Source organism: Diceros bicornis, chromosome 36 (assembly GCF_020826845.1).
Source record: "Diceros bicornis minor isolate mBicDic1 chromosome 36, mDicBic1.mat.cur, whole genome shotgun sequence".
NCBI lineage: Eukaryota > Metazoa > Chordata > Mammalia > Perissodactyla > Rhinocerotidae > Diceros > Diceros bicornis.
Window position 1 is genome coordinate 17972753 of NC_080775.1, and position 21819 is coordinate 17994571.

Below are 21819 nucleotides of genomic sequence, written 5' to 3' on the forward strand. Positions count from 1 at the left end.
TACTTGTATTTTGGCTTTCTGGAAGCCAAGGGACAGACCACAGTTTGCTTTTTAAGTCTCTTCACCAGCTGCATAGACGAAAGAGATGATATGGACAGGACAGCAGCTCTGCCCAGCTCCAAACTCTTTTGCCGGTCCCTGGCTCCGCTATCAGGCCCAGGCTGCAGGAAATGCTTCCCTAATCAGCAAGTGCTATTATTGTGTCCCTCAGGAGAGCAAACAAACCCTAAGAGATTCAGAAGCTGAGTTTACCTCAGTCACTGACTTGAACCTTAGCCAAGCTTCCAGAATTTTAGTCAGCAAGTTTTAACGGTAATCTGGATAAGAACGACTTCTCTGATGAGATTTGTAATATTTCCTGCTTTTCTTTAAGTCAAAAATATCATGCATTAGCGGGAAAAAAAGGCTGATGGGGAATTTAAAAAATAAAATGGAATCTTGTGTTTTGGGGAGGGAAGGTATTCATGACATTCAGGATTTATTGAGATATATGGGAAGAATCTAGAAAACAATGGTGTGGGTAGGAGATTGTGATCTACTCCATTTTGGGAAATATGCCACTAAAATAAAGAAAAAAAACCCACAACCACAAATAGTTATACATTTAAAATAAGCTTCTTTTATGTGAGGATTTTGAGCAGTAAAGATCACTTTTTAAAAATATGTAAGCTTGTTTATGACTGAGATCAAATTAACTGTTATTTATTGAAGAGTTGCTATGTGCTAGACACTGGGCTTTATTTCTAAAGCTCACACCAACCTCCTAAATAAATATTATTGTCCCCATTTAATAGATGAGATAACAGACTAAGAGGGAGAAGCTAGAAATTTGCCTAATGCCTCATGCCCAGAAAATACCTGAGTTGGAATTCAGTGCTGTCTTTCCATTTCACTCTGCTGGAGTCTCACTCACAGAATAAATAAGGATCTGGTGGTCCCCAAAGCACTTGCTGCAGGAAATTTACTCTAAACTGGCAATCAGATTTCACCCTTATCTGCAGGGCTAAATGCTTCTGCCCAGCAGCCCATTGTTACATCACCCACAGTCATTCTATTATCTTCACTTCTGTTTCTACTCTCAAAAGTGTTGGGACACTCGCTTTAATTCTTAATTCCTGAATCGGATTTCTAACTACATACTGCATATGTGCAGGATTAGGATTTACAGAACTGAAATATGATATAGGAAGTGAAATTTGGCTTCTTACTCTGTTTTTGCAGTTTCCTTTGGTGCTGGCTGAAAACCAGATTGGACCTTAATATAGAAAAGAAAATAAAAATACCAGTGGTATATTGGACATTAATACATCCTCTATTATAACTAAGTTCGAAAGTAGGTATATAACCATTTTAGGCAATCCCTGCAGAAAAATTAAAAATTAAAAAGTTGAGCATGTGGAATTGATGCTTTGTATAGTAATACTAAAAAAATTTGGTCTGCTCTTTTATAAAATTACAAAGGCTTGTTAGAGAAAAAGAATTCATGGATGACGCTCATCTGCTTTAAGTGATATATTTAACATGAAGTTTGAATTTTGTTTTTAGATCACACTTTTTCCCAACCCTAGTTCAACATGGAATAACAATAATAATAATAGCAATAACTTACATTTTGGGGGCATGTAAGGTACGTTAGGCCCTGTTTTAAGAAGTAATAATTAATTTAATTCTTCCAAAGAATCGTAGAAGTACGTAGTGCAGATGAGGAATGTGAACAGACAGATAATTCCCTTAAAGAGTGATCATAGCCTTTCTCATCATGTCAAAGAATAGTCTAATTAAGCAACCTCAGACAAAACCTACTTAATTCCTCCTACAACCAGTGAATTATTTCTAGTTTTGAAAACTTAGACATGCTTATTTTCTTAACTGATAAGTTTTAAAAATACCAGAGTATGTATTTGATTTGGGGAAAGCTATATTTAACATTTTGAAATGCTATTTTCATCAGCACTTCCTCTAGTATACTCCTCTGCAAGTATAGAGACAATCATTATTCAAGTTAGTACGACTTGAAAGAATTTATGGAAAAAACTATCCAATGTTCAATAGTATTTAATAGAGTAATTATTAACATAAAACATAATATCAATGTGACACTGAGCCCAGAGTGACATTGCTAAGGGACAGATCGGTAGATGGGTATCTCCTCCTGATATATTAAGTTATCTATTTATATGAATGAGGTGAGACCACACTTTTTACTTGGTTTCTTTAACTTATCTTAAAGAGACATAAGTAATAAGATAGTACTCAAAATAACTTTAGTAACTGTATGCAGAATAATTAATAAACTAAAAGGAAGCCATTGATGAGGTGAATAACTATAAAATTGATACAATATGAATGAATTTTTATCACTTCACTATTATTATTATTTTATTTATTTATTTATTTTTTGGTGAGGAAGATTGGCCCTGAGCTAACAACTGTTACAAATCCTCCTCTTTTTGCTTGAGGAACATTGTCCCTGAGCTAACATCTGTGCCAATCTTCCTCTATTTTGTATGTGGGATGCCGCCACAGCATGGCTTGATGAAGGATATGTAGGTCTGCCCATGGGATCCGAATCCACAAACCCTGGGCCACCCAAGTGGAGTGCATGAACTTAACCACTACACCACCAGGCCAGCGCCCATTATTTTTTTTTTAACAAATGCAGTCGTCTTGATGGTGCTCATCCCAGAGGCTTAAGACCATAAAAATACAAAGATTTCCCCTTTTGATAATATCATTTCATTGGCATCCCTTTATAATAAATATTTCTATTTTTTGGTAAAATTCCAACTTTGGAGAACCAAATGCTGCGTCTTCACAGGTGACAGGAATGAGTTCTGGGATGGGCTATTATTTGGAAGAGGAATAACATGCATCAGTTAAAAATTGTTCTTTATTTAAAGATGCTCTAACAGTTAAAGTTATCTAGAAGGGGCATTATAATAGTAGCTCACAGGCAAACAATTTCAACAGGGATTGAATCCACTGGAAAAACCAAATTGAACCCTGGGTTCCAATCCTGATCCACTAATCCTCTGCCTCATTCTCCTCAAGCTTCTTAACCTCCCAGCCCTCAGTTTCCTCGTCTGTAAAATGAAGGAATTGGACTAGATACCTCCCAAGGTATCGGAAGTGCCTAAGTGCAAGAGCTGTGCTAACTTAAACTATTTTCCTAGAACACTTGCTAAAAATAAGTGAATCTGAATCAATTAATTTTTACATGCCAGTATTTAATTTCATCCCATTTTTACTTTATTACTTTATTTATAGAAACCACACACTAGGTTTACTTTTCAGCAAATACCTCCAGTATTGAATTCAATTCAGTTTATTAAGCATCAACCTAATTCAGTTTATTAATCAATATCAACCTAATCAATATCCTCAAGTGAGTTCTCTGTTTGCAAGTACCTCTCTGCCAGGTGCTGAATAAATTCAGTGCAACATTCAGGTCACATGATCTCTAAGAAAGCGATCCATGCTTTTATGATATTGGGTGCAGTAAATGTGAGAGATGGTTTTTTGGCTTCCAATTACTGTAACCTCTATTCATTTGAATTTATGACATAATACGTATATATATAAGCTAATGAAAAATTGAGGAAAATGTTAGTGACTTTGAGATAGCTCAGTTGGTTACATCAGAGCTATAGAGTCTGGGCTTTGATGTCATAAGAACCTGGGATCAAATTTCAGCTCTGCCATTTGTTCGCTGCACACGTTATCTCAAGTCTTTGAGTGGCAGATTCCTTGTCTCTACCGTGGAGATAACAGTACCTAATCATAGTTGGTGAGGATGAAATGAGCAAATACAGTGCTCTGAATACAGTAAGTGGTAATTCTCACCATCAAAAAGATTTGACTGGGGAATATATTCTAGAGTGAACAGTACATATAAATTGGTCCATTTATGTTTACCGGCACATACAGACACTTAAGGTTGGTATTTTATTAAAGCCAAACGATAGTTTTCTCTTTTATTAACTCTTTTTATCAACAAAAAAGTATTTAGAGAGAACAGAGAATGTATGTTTTTTAAAAAGATATGGGTAATAACAGATTAGAGTGTGAGGCTCATATTGCTTGTTTTTTTAATTCCACACCAGGCGTAGCACAGAGTTTGAAACATTGTAATTATGATATATTAACTGCCTAAATAAAGTGTTGTTCATGTTAGCATAAACATTTAGTGTTTAGAATTTAATCCTCATCTTAATGAGAAGAAAATTTGTTTTTTTAAATGTCATAAAATATAATTCTTAGAATAAGTTCTGAAATATGAATTGGGGTAATGACTTATGAGAGTGATAGATTTAAATGTTTATTAAGCTTTTTTTGTGATAGAAAACTGACTTTTACACAAAATAAATCTTGTTTTTACTCTAAAATGAAGCAAAAATATCATTATTTGGTCATAGTCAAATAGAATCTTATCCAAATTAGAAGCACGTTTGTAATATCCTAGGGGAGTAGTCAAGATGGTGGGGGCTGAAGCAAGTCAGATCTGGGTTAGAACCTTAGCAAGAATCTTGCTAGCTGACCTATGCTTGCTCACCTTAGTTCTTTATCTGCCAGTGGAGGTAGGAGTTGTACTTAACTTAGGTTGTTAGGAGACTCAAAGGAGAAATGTTAGGTGTGATTTTTATTACTTCCTTTGAATACATTTTGATTCAAGCACTGAATTCTGAATTTGATTTCACTGTCTTTTCTGAATGTCAGTTTTGTTTTTGTTTTTGCTTTTTTTGTAATATAGGATTAACCAATTCCTTGACTTCAGGACTGTGGATTGGACTTAACAGTCTGAGTTTTAACAGTGGATGGCAGTGGAGTGATGGCAGTCCATTCCGATATTTGAACTGGTTACCAGGTAGAGTTAAACTTGTTTGTGTTTGAATTCATCTAAATTTAATTCATCTGGATGCCATGGAGACCTTCATCATCTCTCATGTAGATCTCAAAGAGAAGAATTGGGAGACTTCATCAAATACAGTCCATTTCTCACCTTGCTTTGAAATCTGCCACCTAGATTTGAATAGACTAAAACTGTAAGGTTACACCAGCTTCCAGGGATTAAGACTTGTCTGGCAGGATTATTACACAAATCAATACAGGTTTCTCTTAAAGTAGATATTCTCAGAGTATCCTTGATGTGCTAGGTATTATATTCAAAATCAAATTTCGTAGCTACTCCTAACCATGATTTTTTGGATTCCAGCATTTTACTCTATACCTCTATACTTGATTTTGCATCAGCCTTGTCATCATCCTTGATAGGATTATCCAACATCTATTTGCAAAGCTTGACAAGGTGCTTTCAACTTTCTGTGTGACTAACCTTTGAATCTTTTGTCATTATTTTTTTGAATTTTATCAAGTTCCAACTGAAAGTGCTTATATATATGATATATATTTGTGATATATATAATATATAATGTACATACTATATTTAAGGATTTTATACATATTTATACTTACACACACACACATTATGAATTTAAGAGAACTTAAATTATTTTGGGTGGGGAATTTCTCATTATCTTGAGCCATGAAATATTTGCAATATTTCTATCACTGTCATAATGACCTTAAGGTCTACATTAACATCATTTTCTCCTGTATTTAATCTAATAGAGTTGGATTAAAAATAATATTTCTGTCACAGATTATAATATTCCATACTAGCATAAAATTCATTAGCACTTTGGTTGGTAATTTGTAGTTTGGTTGTAGAAGAACACAGGTAGGGGCATGGGCAAGGCTTCAACAGCTTTCTAATTTTTCGGAGAACAGAAAATGATCTGAACTACATTGTCATAACATACAGGTAACAGCATAAAAGGAGACTAAATAATAAGTTTTACATATACAGCAATTATTCAGAAAAAGCAAAAAGACCAATGATGACAAAAAATTTTCATCTTATTCACCAGTACCAACTGGTGTTAGTAGCTGCTTGAGGCACTCTGTTGAGTATGATTCCAGCCTGACCCCCTCTCCCCCACCCGTATACTGATCATGGTTTATTGGGAAAGAGTGCAGTTAATGATTAGTGATGTCTGCTGTGAGTGTGGGAAAGGAGAGGACTAGCATGAGGGTCACATCTTCATTTACCAGTTCTGCTATGGAAAATGCTGAAGTGGTGTTTTTTCATATGGCCAGACTTCTTTTTTAAAGCCATTGAATGGTTTTTGCATTTGGCTTAGAGAATTAAACTCTCCATTTTCTATATTATTATTATTATTTTTTTTTGTGAGGAAGATCAGCCCTGAGATAACATCCATGCCAATCCTCCTCTTTTTGCTGAGGAAGACTGGCCCTGGGCTAACATCCATGCCCATCTTCCTCCACTTTATGTGGGACGCCGCCACAGCATGGCCTGACTGCGGTGTGCGCCCGGGATCCGAACCTGGGCCGCCAGCAGCAGAGCACGTGCACTTAACCACTACGCCATAGGGCCGGCCCCTCCATTTTCTATATTATTGACTTATACTATTAAAAAAATGAAAAACTTCAGTGAGGTAATATTCAGAATAGATGCTAAAACATGAGAAAGAATCTTTAGAGGATATAATTTGGTTTAAATTGATTAGCTTTTACTATGAAATTCCACTTTCAACACATGATGCTTACAGGGCTGTCACTAGAGTCTTGCAATGGAAATCAGCTCTATTTTCCTTTGGAACATGGGAAGTAAACATTGCTGCAGGGACGTAAGATGTCCTTTTTTTTTTTTTTTTTGCTGAGAAAGACCGGCCCTGAGCTAACATCTATTGCCAATCCTCCTCCTTTTTTTTTTTTTCCCTTTTTCTCCCCAAAGCCCCAGTAGAGAGTTGTACGTCATAGTTGCACATCCCTCTAGTTGCCGTATGTGGGACGAGGCCTCAGCATGGCCGGAGAAGTGGTGTGTCGGTGCGCGCCCAGGATCCGAACCTGGGCCGCCAGTAGCAGAGCACGAGCATTTAACCGCTAAGCCACGGGGCCGGCCCCAATAAGATGTCCTTTTTGGTGGGTGAGGATTTGATTTGTCTGCCGATTCACTCAGGCAAATTAAATTGGAGAACACCAGTTGGGCTCAATCAGATCACTAGACAATAATAATCATTTATTAGGATATTAGAGATTATTCTTTGCTGCTTAATTATTGTACAACATTAGGCAGGTCACTTTATTTATTACTCAACTTGGGGGTGATTGTTGTAATATTTAAGCACTTGCATTCTAAGAGTTCAGTGAGAAAATATGGGGTTAACTTCGGTGAAGGTGAGAAATGTTAACTGGAATATTAATGAGAAAGGAAAAGAAATGCCCTTCCTTATTAAGCCAAGTTCCTGAGAAGTAGGTGCAAGTTTAAATCACCTTCTGAAATGGTAGGTGAGTTTCTTCAACCTAAATTTAGAAACCTTGAAGAATATTAGAAGTTGTTGTTGTATAAATTGTTCAGTCAAGCGTTCAATTGAGTACTTACCAAGTAATGCAACTATTGAAATACATTCACATTTGAAATGAGGATATTTACATAAATGATATAGAAGTGTGAATTCAAATATATAATAACTACGGTAAGCATTAAAGACCGCTAATGATATATTAAAGATTGCAGTGGTGTTATATCGGTAAATAAATGTACAACATGGTTTACTAGTTAATGTATTAATTAATAACCAATAGCTGTAAAACGTATTATTGTTTCTTGAAAGTTTCTTTCTGGTACTGACACCTTATCTGTTACTTCAGTTATACTGTGAATTTGGTCACACTAACAACACATTTTTAAAACATTTTCATCCGTATCACTAACGATTTTTTTCTTTGTGTGCTATTCAAGCAACTTTCAAAAATTCTTGACAAAGGCTTACGGAGCAGATAATATGATTCTCATCTTGCAGGAAGGGAAAATGAGGTCCAGGTCCAGGTTATATAAGTCAAAGGTCACCACGCAGAGTCATTAACAAAATGTGGCTCATCACCCTGTCTTCAGGTGTGAGAGGGGGCTAGTTTTTAGAGCAGGGTTTTAAAATCATATGTTAAAGTAACGAAAAAGCGTGAGAAATGTGGTGTCAATGCGTGTATCCATTGCATTAGCAAAGATGACTTCATGTGCTTCCTTAATCAGTTTCCCATAAGAAATGGAATGAGGGATTAGCTGTTAAAAATATTCTTTAATTAGCTGAGTTAAAAATCTTGAGAAAGAGTCTTAGTTCTGGGAGCACTTTATCAGCATTTACTATGGCATTTTGCTGCTTCTAGAGTCTCTCTCCTTGTCTCTCTTTCTTGTCTCCTTTCTCTAATTGGAGAAAGTTTTCCCATGTCCAGAAATTCTCTAGTCTGGTCCTCACAGTTAACTTGACATAATTTTTTTGGAAGGTATTTATAATGTTTAATATGGCTGATTTGGAACATCATATATTCTCTTCTTAGGCACCTCTCTATTATGTGTAACAACCCAGCGTGGAGATTGTTAGGTTTTAAGGTCTAGCTTTACTATTTGATATTGTGGGGGGAAAAGTTATTTCATAGAAATAAATATGTGTAATCAACATTTTAGGCATTGGAATGATCCAACAACAAGAAAACAAATAGACACCCAACATGTCTTTTGCTCTGCAGTCAGTAAATACTTATACTGGCTGTGGGGGCTTTCTACTGCTAATACCTATAATAGTCCCACTTTGATTTTTCCTTTTCCCCGAAGGAAGTCCATCAGCAGAACCTGGAAAAAGCTGTGTGTCACTAAGTCCTGGCAAAAATGCTAAATGGGAAAATCTAGAATGTGTTCAGAAACTTGGCTATATTTGTAAAAAGGGCAACACAACTTTGAATTCTTTTATTATTCCCTCAGGTAAGTGATCCATTTGACCTGAAGTGTGTAAAATATTAGAATTTGAAGGTAAAATTATGGCCTAGTCATAACTGTATGAAATGACAAGTTTTGTTGACAATTTATGGAGTAAACTTGATATCCCTACACAATTTCTTTTTGTTTGTTACTAACACTGACATTTCCTGAGTGTGCTGTGGTGTTCAGGCATGTGCAAAGCCTTTGACAGACATAAATAAGAATTTTATCCTCACAGCAGCCCTGTGAAGTGGGTATTATTATCCACACATTCTAGATGGGGGAAAAGATATTCAGAGGGCATATAAAACTTGCACATGTGACAAAAGTAAAATCTAAGCTAGGAAATAAATATCTGAAAGGGCTGTTTTTATTATATCCTCACTATTTAAGGGTCTGTTTGGCTCCAGTACTATTCAGTTTAACATCATACACTGAAGTCATCACAGAAATGGAATAAAACATCCCAAAAGTAGTAACTGAATTTTGTATATAGGCTGGACACGAGAAAAAAATTCAATTATGCTCTCTATTATAATTTTATAGAAGAATTAAACTACTAAGGCAAGAAGGCGTCCTTTCTTCAAAGTGACAAAAAGTGAACAAACTACATTTTGTTAACTATCAGCTGTTTTTGAAGGGACACAATATTTTAAAGGAATTTATATATGTATGTGTGTATTCTGCTTGGGAAATCTGATAGTGTGGCATTCTTGACTTTTTTCTCCTTGACTTTTAAAAGCAATTTCATTTATTTTAAAATATGTTGACATGGCTAGAAAGTCAAAAGGTACAAGATACTAAATAATAATATTTTCCTCCCACCTCTTACTTCTAACATCCAATTTCCCTCGCTGGTGAAAACTGTTTCTGGGTAGATATCCTTATCTAGTTATTCTATCAATATATAAACAGATATGGTTATAATTATTTTTGTCTATTTCATACAAATGGCAGCATACTAAACATATATTTTTTACTTTTTTCACTTGGTAACAATTTTGAACCTCATTCTGTATAGTACATAAATAGCTTCTGCATTCATTTTTATGGCTGCACAATAGCCATTGCAGAGACCAAATTTTTTACCAGCCCCCTAATAATGGACCTTTAGTTTACTTCCAATTTTTTATTACTATAAACAATTCTACAGTGAATAACTTTATATACGTTATTTCACGCATGTGATAATTCCTAGAAGGGGAGTTATTGGATCAAAGAGTAGGTGTATTTTGCAATTTTAATAGATATAGATATGGCCAAGATCTCTAATGGATGTGGATGAAGATGTGGTTCTTGGATTTGATTATACTCACAGGGTCACCATTATGATTGTGGGCATGCCTCAGGGAGACCTCGATCATTTTGGTATTTCATCTCCTCTATTTCTCTCATTGGAGAAATAGTATAATTCTTCCTTCTTGGAAGAGCTCATACAGTTCTCCTTCAGAAGACTTGGAATTGCCACTTTTGGGAAGAGGAGAATTGTTGTCTATGGTTTCCCTGGTACAGGAGGCAGAATTCTGTAACTTGGCCTTGTTACTTAACCCCCCAGTTTTAGGTTCCTCATCTGTAAAATGAAAATAGTAATACCCATTCTTCCTGTGAACAATTGTTCATATTGTCAAGCACTCAGTACCATTATTTCTCTGCTATGCCTCACCTTGCTTCACTTGCTAATTTTCACTTGACAGTGGTTTTTGAATTTCTCTAACTTCCTGGATTCATCTTTCTGCCTTATCTATAAAGTCAAATAATCCAGACCTTGCAAAAGCATATCAGAGATCAAATTATGCAGCACACATGATGGGTGACCCCTTTGGGCAAGAGTTCTACCTCGTACCCTGTTGGTCCCTGCAATGCTCCCTTTTTGTCCATCATTCCTGGGTCTCTAGAGTGGCACTGTCCAGTTCAGTAGCCACTTAACCACATGTGGCCGTTGAGAGCATGTAATGTGGCTAGTTCCAACTGAGATGTGCTGTAAGCATACAATAAATACTGCACTTCCAAGACTTAGCTTGAAAAGAAAAGTAAAATATCTCATTTATTTTTTTATTGATTATATGTGGAAAGGATAATATTTTGGATATATTGAGTTAAACGAAATAAATTATTAAAATTAAATGGACCTGTTTCTTTTTACTTTTATTTAACCTGGCTACTAGCAAATTAAAAATTATGTGCGTGGCTCACGTTAGTGGCTTACATTCTATTTCTACTGGACAGTGCTGTTCTAGAGGAACAAGTGATCTTTTGTGGCTGCCCCAGGGAACGCCTTTGTTGGTTGTTTCCATGTTTTAAAATATTTTTAAAGTTCCTCTGTTCAGTTTTTGAAGCCCTCAGCCTTTGCTGACATTATTTTCAGCTTCCTAGGCAGCAAAATTAAAATATCCCACCAGAGGGCTCCAGAGCTATACTGACATATTTTTTTTTTTTTATATAACCACTGGCAGTGTATAGAATCTAAATTGTACCGAGGGATTAGAATTTTTAAAAATATTTTTTAATATTTATTTATTTATTTAGCATGTGTGTGTGCGTGTGTGTGTGTGAGTGAGGAAGATCAGCCCTGAGCCAGCATCCATGCCAATCCTTCTCTTTTTGCTGAGGAAGACTGGCCCTGAGCTAACATCTGTGCCCATCTTCCTCCACTTTATGTGGGACGCTGCCACAGCACGGCCTGACAAGTGGTGCGTCCATGCGCACCTAGGATCCGAACCCGGGCCGCCAGCAGCAGAGCACGCACACTCGCTACGCCACGGGGCCAGCCCCCTAGAATTTTTTAAAATGCACATTTTTCTGTTACAATAATACAGTGTCTGGTCATCATAACTAACTGTTTCCTTGAATGACTACTGTGCACAGAATCCCGGGCTCAAACAACGATGTTGCAGATAGTCCCAGCCTGTGAGGGAAAAGGGGACTGATTCTTTAAGTGAATCACAAAGGTACTCTATATTCAGCATTTACTAAGGCAGCACATTTGAGAACGTTTAACATCAAACATAAATATATATATTGATGTTCATTTAGTAATATAGTCCCACTTTAAGCAAGGTAAGTTGTTAAATTGCTGTATGAGATAATCTCCATAAAATGGTAATCCTAAACTGCTGTATATCAAATATATGTTTTCCTCGACCAACATTCATTACCCCTGTCGTGAGCCAGGCCCTGTACCAGTTCTAGAGCATACAGGGATGAATAAGGTGACTCTCTGCCTTTAAACATCTTTACCTTCACTTACCCCATCTCATTAATATTACAGTACCTTCTTTTTCTTTCTCTTTTTTTTGCTGAGGAAGATTTGCCCTAAGCTAACATCCGTTGCCAATCTTCCTCTTTTTTGGCTTGAGGAAGACTAGCCCTGAGCTAGCATCTGTGCCAATCTTCCTCCATTTTGTATGTGGGTCGCTGCCACAGCACGGCTGGCGAGTGGTGTAGGTCTGCACCCAGGATCTGAACCTGCGAACCCAGGCTGCCGAAGCCGAGCTCGCTGAACTTAACCACTATGCCATGGGGCTGGTCCCCTATTGCAGTACATTTTTGTAATGTATAATCAAGTTATGAGATTGGACCACAACTATTAGTAGCAATAATTAGGGTGTTGGCCACTATTACTGGTTTAATTAAATAACAATTAAGTGGTGTTTGTAATTTACAGTCACATTATTGCAAATGTTTTCTAATTCAGAAGGACACAGTGAGGATGGGTAGTTTAATATTACTATTAGCATTAATATTATGTAAAGTTTTTACATATGTGGATACTTCGGTTCATGTGCTATGACTTGCCCAAGATCTCACAACGTGTATGGCAAATTCGGGTTTTGCCACAATATCCCATGTCATCTTTGGGAGCAAGTCAATGTGGTGGGTGGTTTCAGAGGCGCAGGTGGGTGGCTCATGCTGCTGTGGTTTCAGAGACTTCTGGGTGGTCCCCCATCCCCACCCATTCTATTTCCTCTTTCAACACTAATCTTTCTCATGTGTATTGCCCCTCTTCTGAAGAATGACTGGGTCCCTAATGTCCGTAGAATAGAGGTAAATTGAAATCTTTTAAGGAATATATTATATGTCAAATCTTTTGTGTCTGCAGGATTTACATAACAGATGCGTAGTACAGATTTGCTGATAAAATGCAGATAAAATGAGACAACCTCTTGCATCGTAATGTGACTTGCTTATAGGTGCAATTTAAAAAGAAGAAATTTCCCATTTAACTTTATTTTAAAATGAAAGATGGCTTCATATACTTTTTAGGCTAAAAGCAAACAGTCTAGTCTATCTTTTGTGAACATGTCTGTGAAAAAATGAAAAATAAATATTACCTTTATTTGCCTATAACTATGAACTTTTCATGTATAGAACAACAGAAGATATTGTTACAATTATAAAAAGGCCTCTCCTTTAAATGTATTCCAAACTCTTTTTTTTTCTAGAAAGTGATGTGCCTACTAACTGTCTGAGTCAGTGGTGGCCATATGCGGGTCACTGCTACAAGATTCACAGAGAGAAGAAAATCCAAAGAGATGCCTTGATTGCCTGTAGGAGGGAAGGTGGCGATCTAGCAAGTATCCACAGCATTGAGGAATTTGACTTTGTCATCTCCCAGCTGGGATACGGTAAGAAACTTTACATCAGTAATACATAATATGACTCTAGTCTTTCCCAATCTCTACCCATCTCTGGGAAATTTAATCATACATGTGAAAAATTTAATAACACCACATTCAAATTAATTCAATTAGCAATTTAATAAATGTAGTAAATATTAATCATGCCTAAAATATAAAAATTGTATAGATAGTTAAAGCATTTTTATTTACTAAGAGATAATTTGATGTATTTTTATTTTAATATGTAATCAATTTATGAATAGTTATAAAAATATTATTTTTCTACGTATAGTCTGGTTTCAGAGCAGTCTACCTTAAATTTGTTAACAATATTTCATTTATTGGAGTTATTTGTGTATGTATTTTCTTTTTTTTTTGGTAAGGAAGATTGGCCCTGAGCTAACATCTGTGCCCGTCTTCCTGTGTTTTGTATGTGGGATGCCCCTTGATGAGCGGTGTGTAGGTTTGCACCTGGGATCCGAACCCTCGAACCCCGGGCCGCTGAAGCGGAGCACACAAACTTAACCTCTACACCACCGGGCTGGCCCCCTGTGTTTTCCTTCTTAAGGCCTATATTTTCTCTCACAAGAAAGGTCTCTAAATAAACCATCTCATACTTTGGATTTTATTTTCTTTATTAACCTAGTGAGTGTGGCTAGAGTGTTGAGCAGTGAAAGAAATAGGATATTTTATTCAAGTGAGTAGGTGTTGGCCTAAATCTTCTAAAGAAGTTTATTTCTCAATTTTAGCTATATAATTTAAGAAATATATAGAATATATTAACTAAAATATTGTGAAGTTTTCAAAAATTAGCCTATCGAAAAAAAAATGTGGATAAAATGAATTGGGAATGCTTACTCCGAAGAGGAGGAAGGTGAGGAAGAAGCTAATGATAATGGGCACTCAGCAGTACTTGATGATTAAATGATTATCATTTTCTGTTTCCAATGATGAGACTGCTAAATAGCTGCAGCTGTTCATTTCCAGCAAGCAAAACAAGAGGAAATGGATGGTGGTGATGGTGGGACTGCTTCCTGATGATGCTTATTGCCTGAAAATTCATAGCAGTGGGGGCAGGGGAGAGGAAAAAACAATTTACAAACAGATGAGAAAAAAAGAGTAATCACAGAGAAAGATTGAAAAGACCCCAAACACTACAAATCCTAGAACCCGTGCCACATGGAATCCTTTCTCCTCTGCTTACCTCATGGAGTTTAGGACGCCATGATAATAGCCCACTGCAGCCTATAAACAATTTCTTGATTATTCTATATTTACCTATCCTGGAGAATTCAGACTAGGCAATAAGGCAATCAAAACTGATATATCTGAGTAATATCATGACATACAAGTCACTTATAGTAGGTAATAAGGTTTGCAAATGAATCGGTGGAAAACAGGTTAGTGAAGATGCTGTAGGGCTAAGGTGCAAATTTTGCTCTACTTTATATCACATGATATAGTAATAGGAGAAACCTTATATGTTTATTGCTATAGTTATTTTGGCAAGATGGATGTAAGTGTTGCTTTTAAATTCATCTTGAGAATTAGTAAGTTTTCACTAGCGAAACCTTCCCTTTTTTATTATTAATAAGAATTTATTTATTTAAAACAATAAAAATAATATTGGTAAAAGTAAAGAACAGTTATAAAATTAAAATTATTATTTCTAATTCAAAAGCCTAGAAAACCCTTTTTAGTTAGTTGAGATGATATGTTTTATATTAATCATGGATATACAGTGGATAAATTGCGACCTGCACACCTAAGCTGTGAATTACATCAACTAAGACACATTCCCTAACTGATTTATAAAAGCCAGACTAACAACTTTACACTCACATATTATGTATTTTCATAGGATCAAGATTGTGCTTAGGAATTACAAAAGATATAAGCGGAGAACAGTTTAGTGAGAAAAACGTTTATAGGAAACTCTTAATACTTTACTATAATTGTGGGACTTGGGAGTTTAGATTTTCATTAGCATATGAACCTAAATCCTTCAGGGGTACATGAGGGCATTTTGAAACCTATATTTGCTGCTCAAAAGGTCATGATCTGCCAAATTAAGTGAAAGGAAAAGGGGATCATTCTGGCAATGTCATTCACACTTCATGGCGCTGGAAACATCTGCTGGGGTTGGCACCGGGCCAGTCAGAGACTTCTCCAAAAGCAAAGTTGAGTGACAACTTTTAGGAGGAAGAGACTAAACCATTTAGGGAAATTCCTATATAATGTGTCATTTTTCTCATTTTCTACTACAATATCATCTTTACAATCCCTTGGCAAGTAATTTTATTTTACAGTTTAAGAGAACATAAATCAAGCATTCATGATGGAATTCCCAGTAGTGCAAATTAAATAGATATTGAATTGTGTATTCTTTCATTTTTTTAAATTTGGAAATGTATATGTTTTTGGCCATGAAATCTTAGGCCTTCAATTTTGTCCCATTTTAGTTATGACATTTAGAATTTTTAGAATTGTAACTACTGATAACGTCAATATTGTTCATAGAATTTCAAAACAAAACAATCACATTTTATATCTACACTTGGTTGTTTTTGTGTTAACGTTTATTGGTGTTTTGGGTTTTTTGATATTTCATAGTGAAAATGATGACATATATTTAGAGACTAATAAATAAGTGCCAAATGTCAGGAGATAGCCCAACTCCTCAGTTTACGTATCTTCTTGTATAGATCATTATCAACTCTTATTACAATGATTGAGCTTTAACAGAAACACCTAGAATGTTCTTGATAGCAACATAGTCAGTAAAATAGAAGTGGTTTTATATTTTTATTATTTTAAAAAGTTCATAATGTTTCATAGTAGTCAAATAGATTTATATGTAAGTGAGCTACCATATTTTCAACACTATGAGTGCAGTTGGTATGTAAGTTATTTATAACAAAAAAGAAGCTTCACAAGATAGAGGGGAATGATAGACCCAGCTTGACTTCATTACAGCAACTCCCAGGGGATATAATTTCCAATAGCTCCACAAAAGAATACTGTCACATTCACAATGAAAAGAATACATTACATAATTAAACTAAAATTGATAGCATAAAATGTAGTTGATATCTCAGTCTGCAGCACCTAGATCAGATTAACACTCAGGAAGATGGTCTTTCATGACAACTGTAATATCAAGGGAGTAGAGCTGTTGTTGATAAAGCAGAGGGCCTTCCTTTTCTGATAACCTCCTGAGTTTTGCAAAGACAATTTTGTGTAATTTACCTCCGTGTTTTTCTTCCTGTTAGAGCCAAATGATGAGTTATGGATTGGCTTAAACGACCTCAAGATTCAAATGTACTTTGAATGGAGTGATGGGACCCCTGTGACATTTACCAAATGGCTTCGTGGAGAACCAAGTCATGAAAACAACAGGCAGGAAGATTGCACCGTGATGAAAGGCAAGGTAAGGCAACTTTAATTACTGATATCTAGCAAAAGCCACGGGGAATTTTTCCCTCTGCCCCATTTAGTACATATGGTTGTTTAGATTATTTCTATTCTAGGTCAATTGATATGGATCAAGGTTGAACCAAAATTCAGATTCAATTTCTTGAATCTCTCTCAATTGTTTAGCAAAGCCAAATTTTTAAGAGGACCAGAAAAGCAACAGACAGAAACTTTTGGTTCAAGGATGAAATTAACCAATAACTAATACTCATATTTTTCCTATGCTTGTGACGTATATATGTATATATATATTATATATATGTGTGTGTGGTTGCCTATACACACCCACACATATATATGTATGTATGTATGTATGTCTTGATTCATCAATTCAGAGTTTTGGTTCTACTTTTGCCTGGTGGCTTTGAGTAGATGTAGACCTAGTTAGAACTATTCTGGGTTCTACAGCCTGAAATCTGTGCTTGGAGAGCTACATTTGTTTTTTGAGGTTACATGGAGGTGTCAAATATGAGAAGATTGCTTCCATGTCCTAAATAGGACTTCAGTGACTGAAGAATATTATCAAATTATTTTTTGTTAATAGACGATGAACATGGTGGTTAAGAGGCTGGGTTTTGATACATGGTTTAAATGCGTTTGTAAAATGGGTGTAATAATTGTACCCAGCTCATGTGGTGGGTATAAGGATTAAATGGGTTAATGCATATAACGTGCCTAGTGCCTGACCCGAACTTACTGTTCAATAAGTGTCAGCTACTGTTGTTGTCATTGTGGGTCTTTTATTTTGATGAATTGAAAGCTTAAGACAAGAGTAGGTGTTAACTATGGAAAGAACAGACGAAAGTGTGTCCTGGGAAGGCAACCGGAGAGCATCGGACTTGTAAAGAACTGAAAGGACGATATGGCTAAAAGCGTGGCGCTGGAGGTGAAGCGTGGGTAGGAACACTGGCGTTGAGATTGAGAATACACACGTTAGCCTGGGAGTGGCAAGACCAAATTTGCAATTTATAAATGGCTCTGGCTGAAGGCTTGAGTACCAGACTGTAGTAGATTGAGACTGAGTAAGAGATGAGGAATTAGAGGCAGACAATACAGAAAACATTTTCCAAGGTGTTTGGCTATTAAGGGAAGGAGAGGAGAGGTCATTTTAACATGAAATCTCTCAGGAAGGAGAAGAGAGTGGGATCTGAAGCAGAGTGAAAGGGGGAGCCTTAGATCCGGGAGGACCCTCATCAATAGAAATAGGAAGAAGAGAGGAAAGATGACTGATTCCAGGTGTGTTGTCAAGTTTGGCGTGTTGGGTGAGAGTTTTTTCTGGATGGCTTTATATGTTCTTAGTTAACTTGAAAACAGCTGACTGTAGAGATTGAAAAGGAGGCTCATGCAAATCTTCTGTTGGCACTTAAGGGCTTACAAGCATATTTAGTTTCTCTCTTAGATCCCTCTAAATACTGGCTTGGACAGCTAAGATATAAAAACATATTGGGGCTACAATCTCTTTTTACATCTTTGTAGCCAGAGTCAAATTTGCTGCTTACTTGTAGAATGTCAGTTTACCTTTCCTTTTCATAGATACCATTTTCTCTTAATAACCTTGAATCTTTGTTTTCCTTTTCTGAGGCACAGTTACAAGAAAACAGCATCCAAGTCAAACAATTGATCGTCACCCAGTTTTTTCTCTTTGCTTTCTGCAGGATGGGTACTGGGCAGATCGGCCCTGCGAGAAACCTCTTGGCTACATCTGTAAGATGAAGTCACAAGCCGAAGCACCAGGAATAGTGGAAGTAGAAGCAGGCTGCCGGAAAGTGAGTACAGAATGTACACAATGGTTTCAGATCAGCAAATATTATGTGAATAGTTGGCTTTATTTTTTGTCTGTGAAAGTACTTTATTATTGCCAGAGAGAGCCAAGCGTTTCAACTGTTTAAACATTCAATGGTTTAGTGTTAGTGTTAGTCTCATTTTCTCTGTAAAGCCTTCTGCAAGCATTCTCTATAGTTACTATGGGATACATGTGGACAGTAGCTCCTTTCAGAATGTCACAGGAATTGGAGGAAAGAGAACAGGGAATAAAATGACACACCCAATGGAGCCTGGTGAGGGTAAGGAGATTAAGGCAGGTCATGGAAAAAGGTGTCATCGAGGCCTTGGTTGTCCATGACCCTATGGGTTGTCAAGGATATTTCCAGTAGATAACCTTCAGTTGCAAATGATCCTCCGTCACGTTTCCATTTATAATATTTCTGATGAGCCTGCTTCTGGTGGGGGTTCTTCTCAGCAGATGACTCAATGAGAGGGAGGAGAGCTAGACTCGGGCTGGTAGTAGCCGGCAGTAACTCAGTTAAACTAAAGCCCTGCATTCTATGATGCATCAGCCTCACCTGGATGACTGTCACCAATACCACCCTGCAGGTCTTAATTTTCTTTGACGTTAAAGTAACTGATCGCTGTGAAACAATTTCTAAAAGCATAAAGAAACTACAAAGTACAGAGTGTATGGTTATCATGTTCCTGTTTAATTGCTGAGTGGCTCATCTTCCTCTTTTTTCCTTTCTCACTTCTCTTGGATAAAAATAAAGTAGAAACTAATTTTCTTTCCAAGAGTGTCGTGTTGGGATCCAATCATCTTGTAACCAACATCAGAATTCATGAAACATAGTTTAGCATTGTACAAACTAACCATAAAGAAAAATAGAGCAGATACAGAAAATCATAGAATGTTAGAAATATAAAGGATCTTAGTGATGATCAAAAGCCCCTTTTAATTTCTGCGTTCTGGAAATTTCAGCCCAGAGAAGTTATAGCCTTCTTAGAGTCACATAGAGGCAAGACTAGAACCCAGGTCTCCTGGTCACTACACTTTCATTACCAGTACACTTATATATTCTTTGTCTAATTGTATGGGTTATATTATACAGGAGATTGTATGTTATTGTAATTTTCTATAAATAATAAACAATCTTTAAATTTTATCACTTCCACACAAAGTTTTATATAAATATTTTTTCTATTAATTGTCATATCTACAATCTCTAATAAAATCCCATTTAATCATTAGGATGGTAATAAGAAAATATCAGCAATTGTTTGTCAGTGAAGCCCAGTGACCTTAAATAATTTGGCCAGTTTAAAAACACCTGCTCTAGATGGTGACTTCCTCAAACAGCTGGGAAAGACTAGAAAAAAAATCCGCTCACCAGCAAAGGAAGATAAGACAGGATTTTTTTTTTTGTCCAAGCCTGGGCACTTGGTGGTGTAGAGGTCTTTTTGAGAATTCCAAACCATGGGCCTGTTGTCATCCAGATCTAGGATTTGGTTTTCAATTCATAGCTACCTGTGTGGGAAACCTGGAGCTAAGATTAGCATAAGGTGGTCCCGACTTGCTAGTACTCCAGGATGTCTGACAGGTGCAAATGCAAATCCTCTTTATAAGGAAGTCTCCTTTCCTAGGCTGATTAAGAATTCCATAGGTGAATTTGAAATCCAAAACTTTAAAATATACCACCAGGAGCTTTAGATGGTGGAATTAATGGATATGACATTTAAATGAATATGTTGTAAAATGCTTACGGAAATAAAAAGGTAGAATTGAAATTATGGACCAGCCACCAAGTTTTATTATGTAGTGTTTTTGTTATGATTGAATTCTCAATATTTTTTTACTTCTGTTGAGATTTCTTTGACCATGAATCATTTAGAAGTGTATGTGTGTGTGTGTGTGTGTGTGTGTGTGTGTGTGTGTGTGTTGGTAGTGGTGCGGATTTTGATGGTAGTAATGGAGGTTTTGTTTTTTGGTTTCTAAATAATTGGGAGGTACTATTGATTTTAATTTCACTGTATTGTGATCATATAAAGTTTTTGTTGTTATTTGTTGAGATTTTCTTTATGGCTTAGTTCATAGTCAGTTTTTGTAAATATTCTATGTGTGCTTGAACAGAATGATCTTTGATTATTGGGTTCATAAGTCTATATATATTGACTAGATAAAATTTAGCAATTATATTATCCAGATATAATATAGTCCTTGTAATTCTGTCAATTTTTGCTTTACTACTTTGGGCTGTGTTATATCTTCCTGATGAATTGGTCCTTTAAGTATTCTGTAATTACTTTCTTCATTTATATTAATGCATTTTTTTATCATAGTCAATTTTATTTATTTATTTATGTTCCCCCCAAAGCCCCAGTAGATAGTTGTATGTCATAGCTGCACGTCCTTCTAGTTGCTGTATGTGGGACGCGGCCTCAGCATGGCCTGAGAAGCAGTGAGTCGGTACGCGCCCGGGATCTGAACCCGGGCCGCCAGCAGCGGTGCGCTCGCACTTAGCTGCTAAGCCACGGGGCCGGCCCGCATAGAATCAATTTTAAACAACATTAATATTGCCATGGAAACTATCTTTTGCTTGACATTTTCCTGGAATCTCTTTTTCCAGCTGATTGCTTTTAATCATTCTATATCGCATATTTCAGGAAAGACTCTTGTAAACATATATCTGCATTTTAATTTTTAATCTAATTTGAAGAACTCTGGCTTTTAACTGGCAAATATATGAGTTTAGATTTGTTTTGCATACTGACATATTTGGATTTCTTTCTGCCGTCTTATTTTGTTTACCGTTCTGTTTTCTTTTCTTTCTCTTTTCCTCCTTTCCTGCATTCCATTGGTTCTATTGAATCTTTTTATCCCATTTTCCTCCTCTACAGGTTTGGGAATTATACATTCTACTTCTATTTTTTCAAATGGTTAACTTCATGTTTTTAACATGTGTTCCTGACTTGAAGTTAAATTTAATCAATATCTCTATCTGCTTCCTGAAAAAAAATGAGGGTTATTATTCCACTTACACATTTTTAAAATTTTTTAATTTTGAGATAATCTTAGACTCACAAGAAGTTGAAAAAATAGTACAGGGAGTTTCCCTGTATCATCCA

The 21819-nt window shown here is 36.2% G+C and overlaps 1 protein-coding gene across 1 annotated transcript in view; it reads left to right on the top strand.

The window, feature by feature from the left end:
* MRC1 (mannose receptor C-type 1) overlaps positions 1-21819 on the top strand; it is an 88661-nt gene that overhangs the window by 21202 nt on the left and 45640 nt on the right. Inside the window, exons 6-10 of the mRNA XM_058532820.1 lie at positions 4751-4864; positions 8690-8836; positions 13276-13458; positions 16725-16882; positions 18582-18692. Of these exons, the coding sequence (XP_058388803.1) occupies positions 4751-4864; positions 8690-8836; positions 13276-13458; positions 16725-16882; positions 18582-18692 (713 nt within the window). The remainder of the gene's footprint in view (positions 1-4750; positions 4865-8689; positions 8837-13275; positions 13459-16724; positions 16883-18581; positions 18693-21819) is intronic.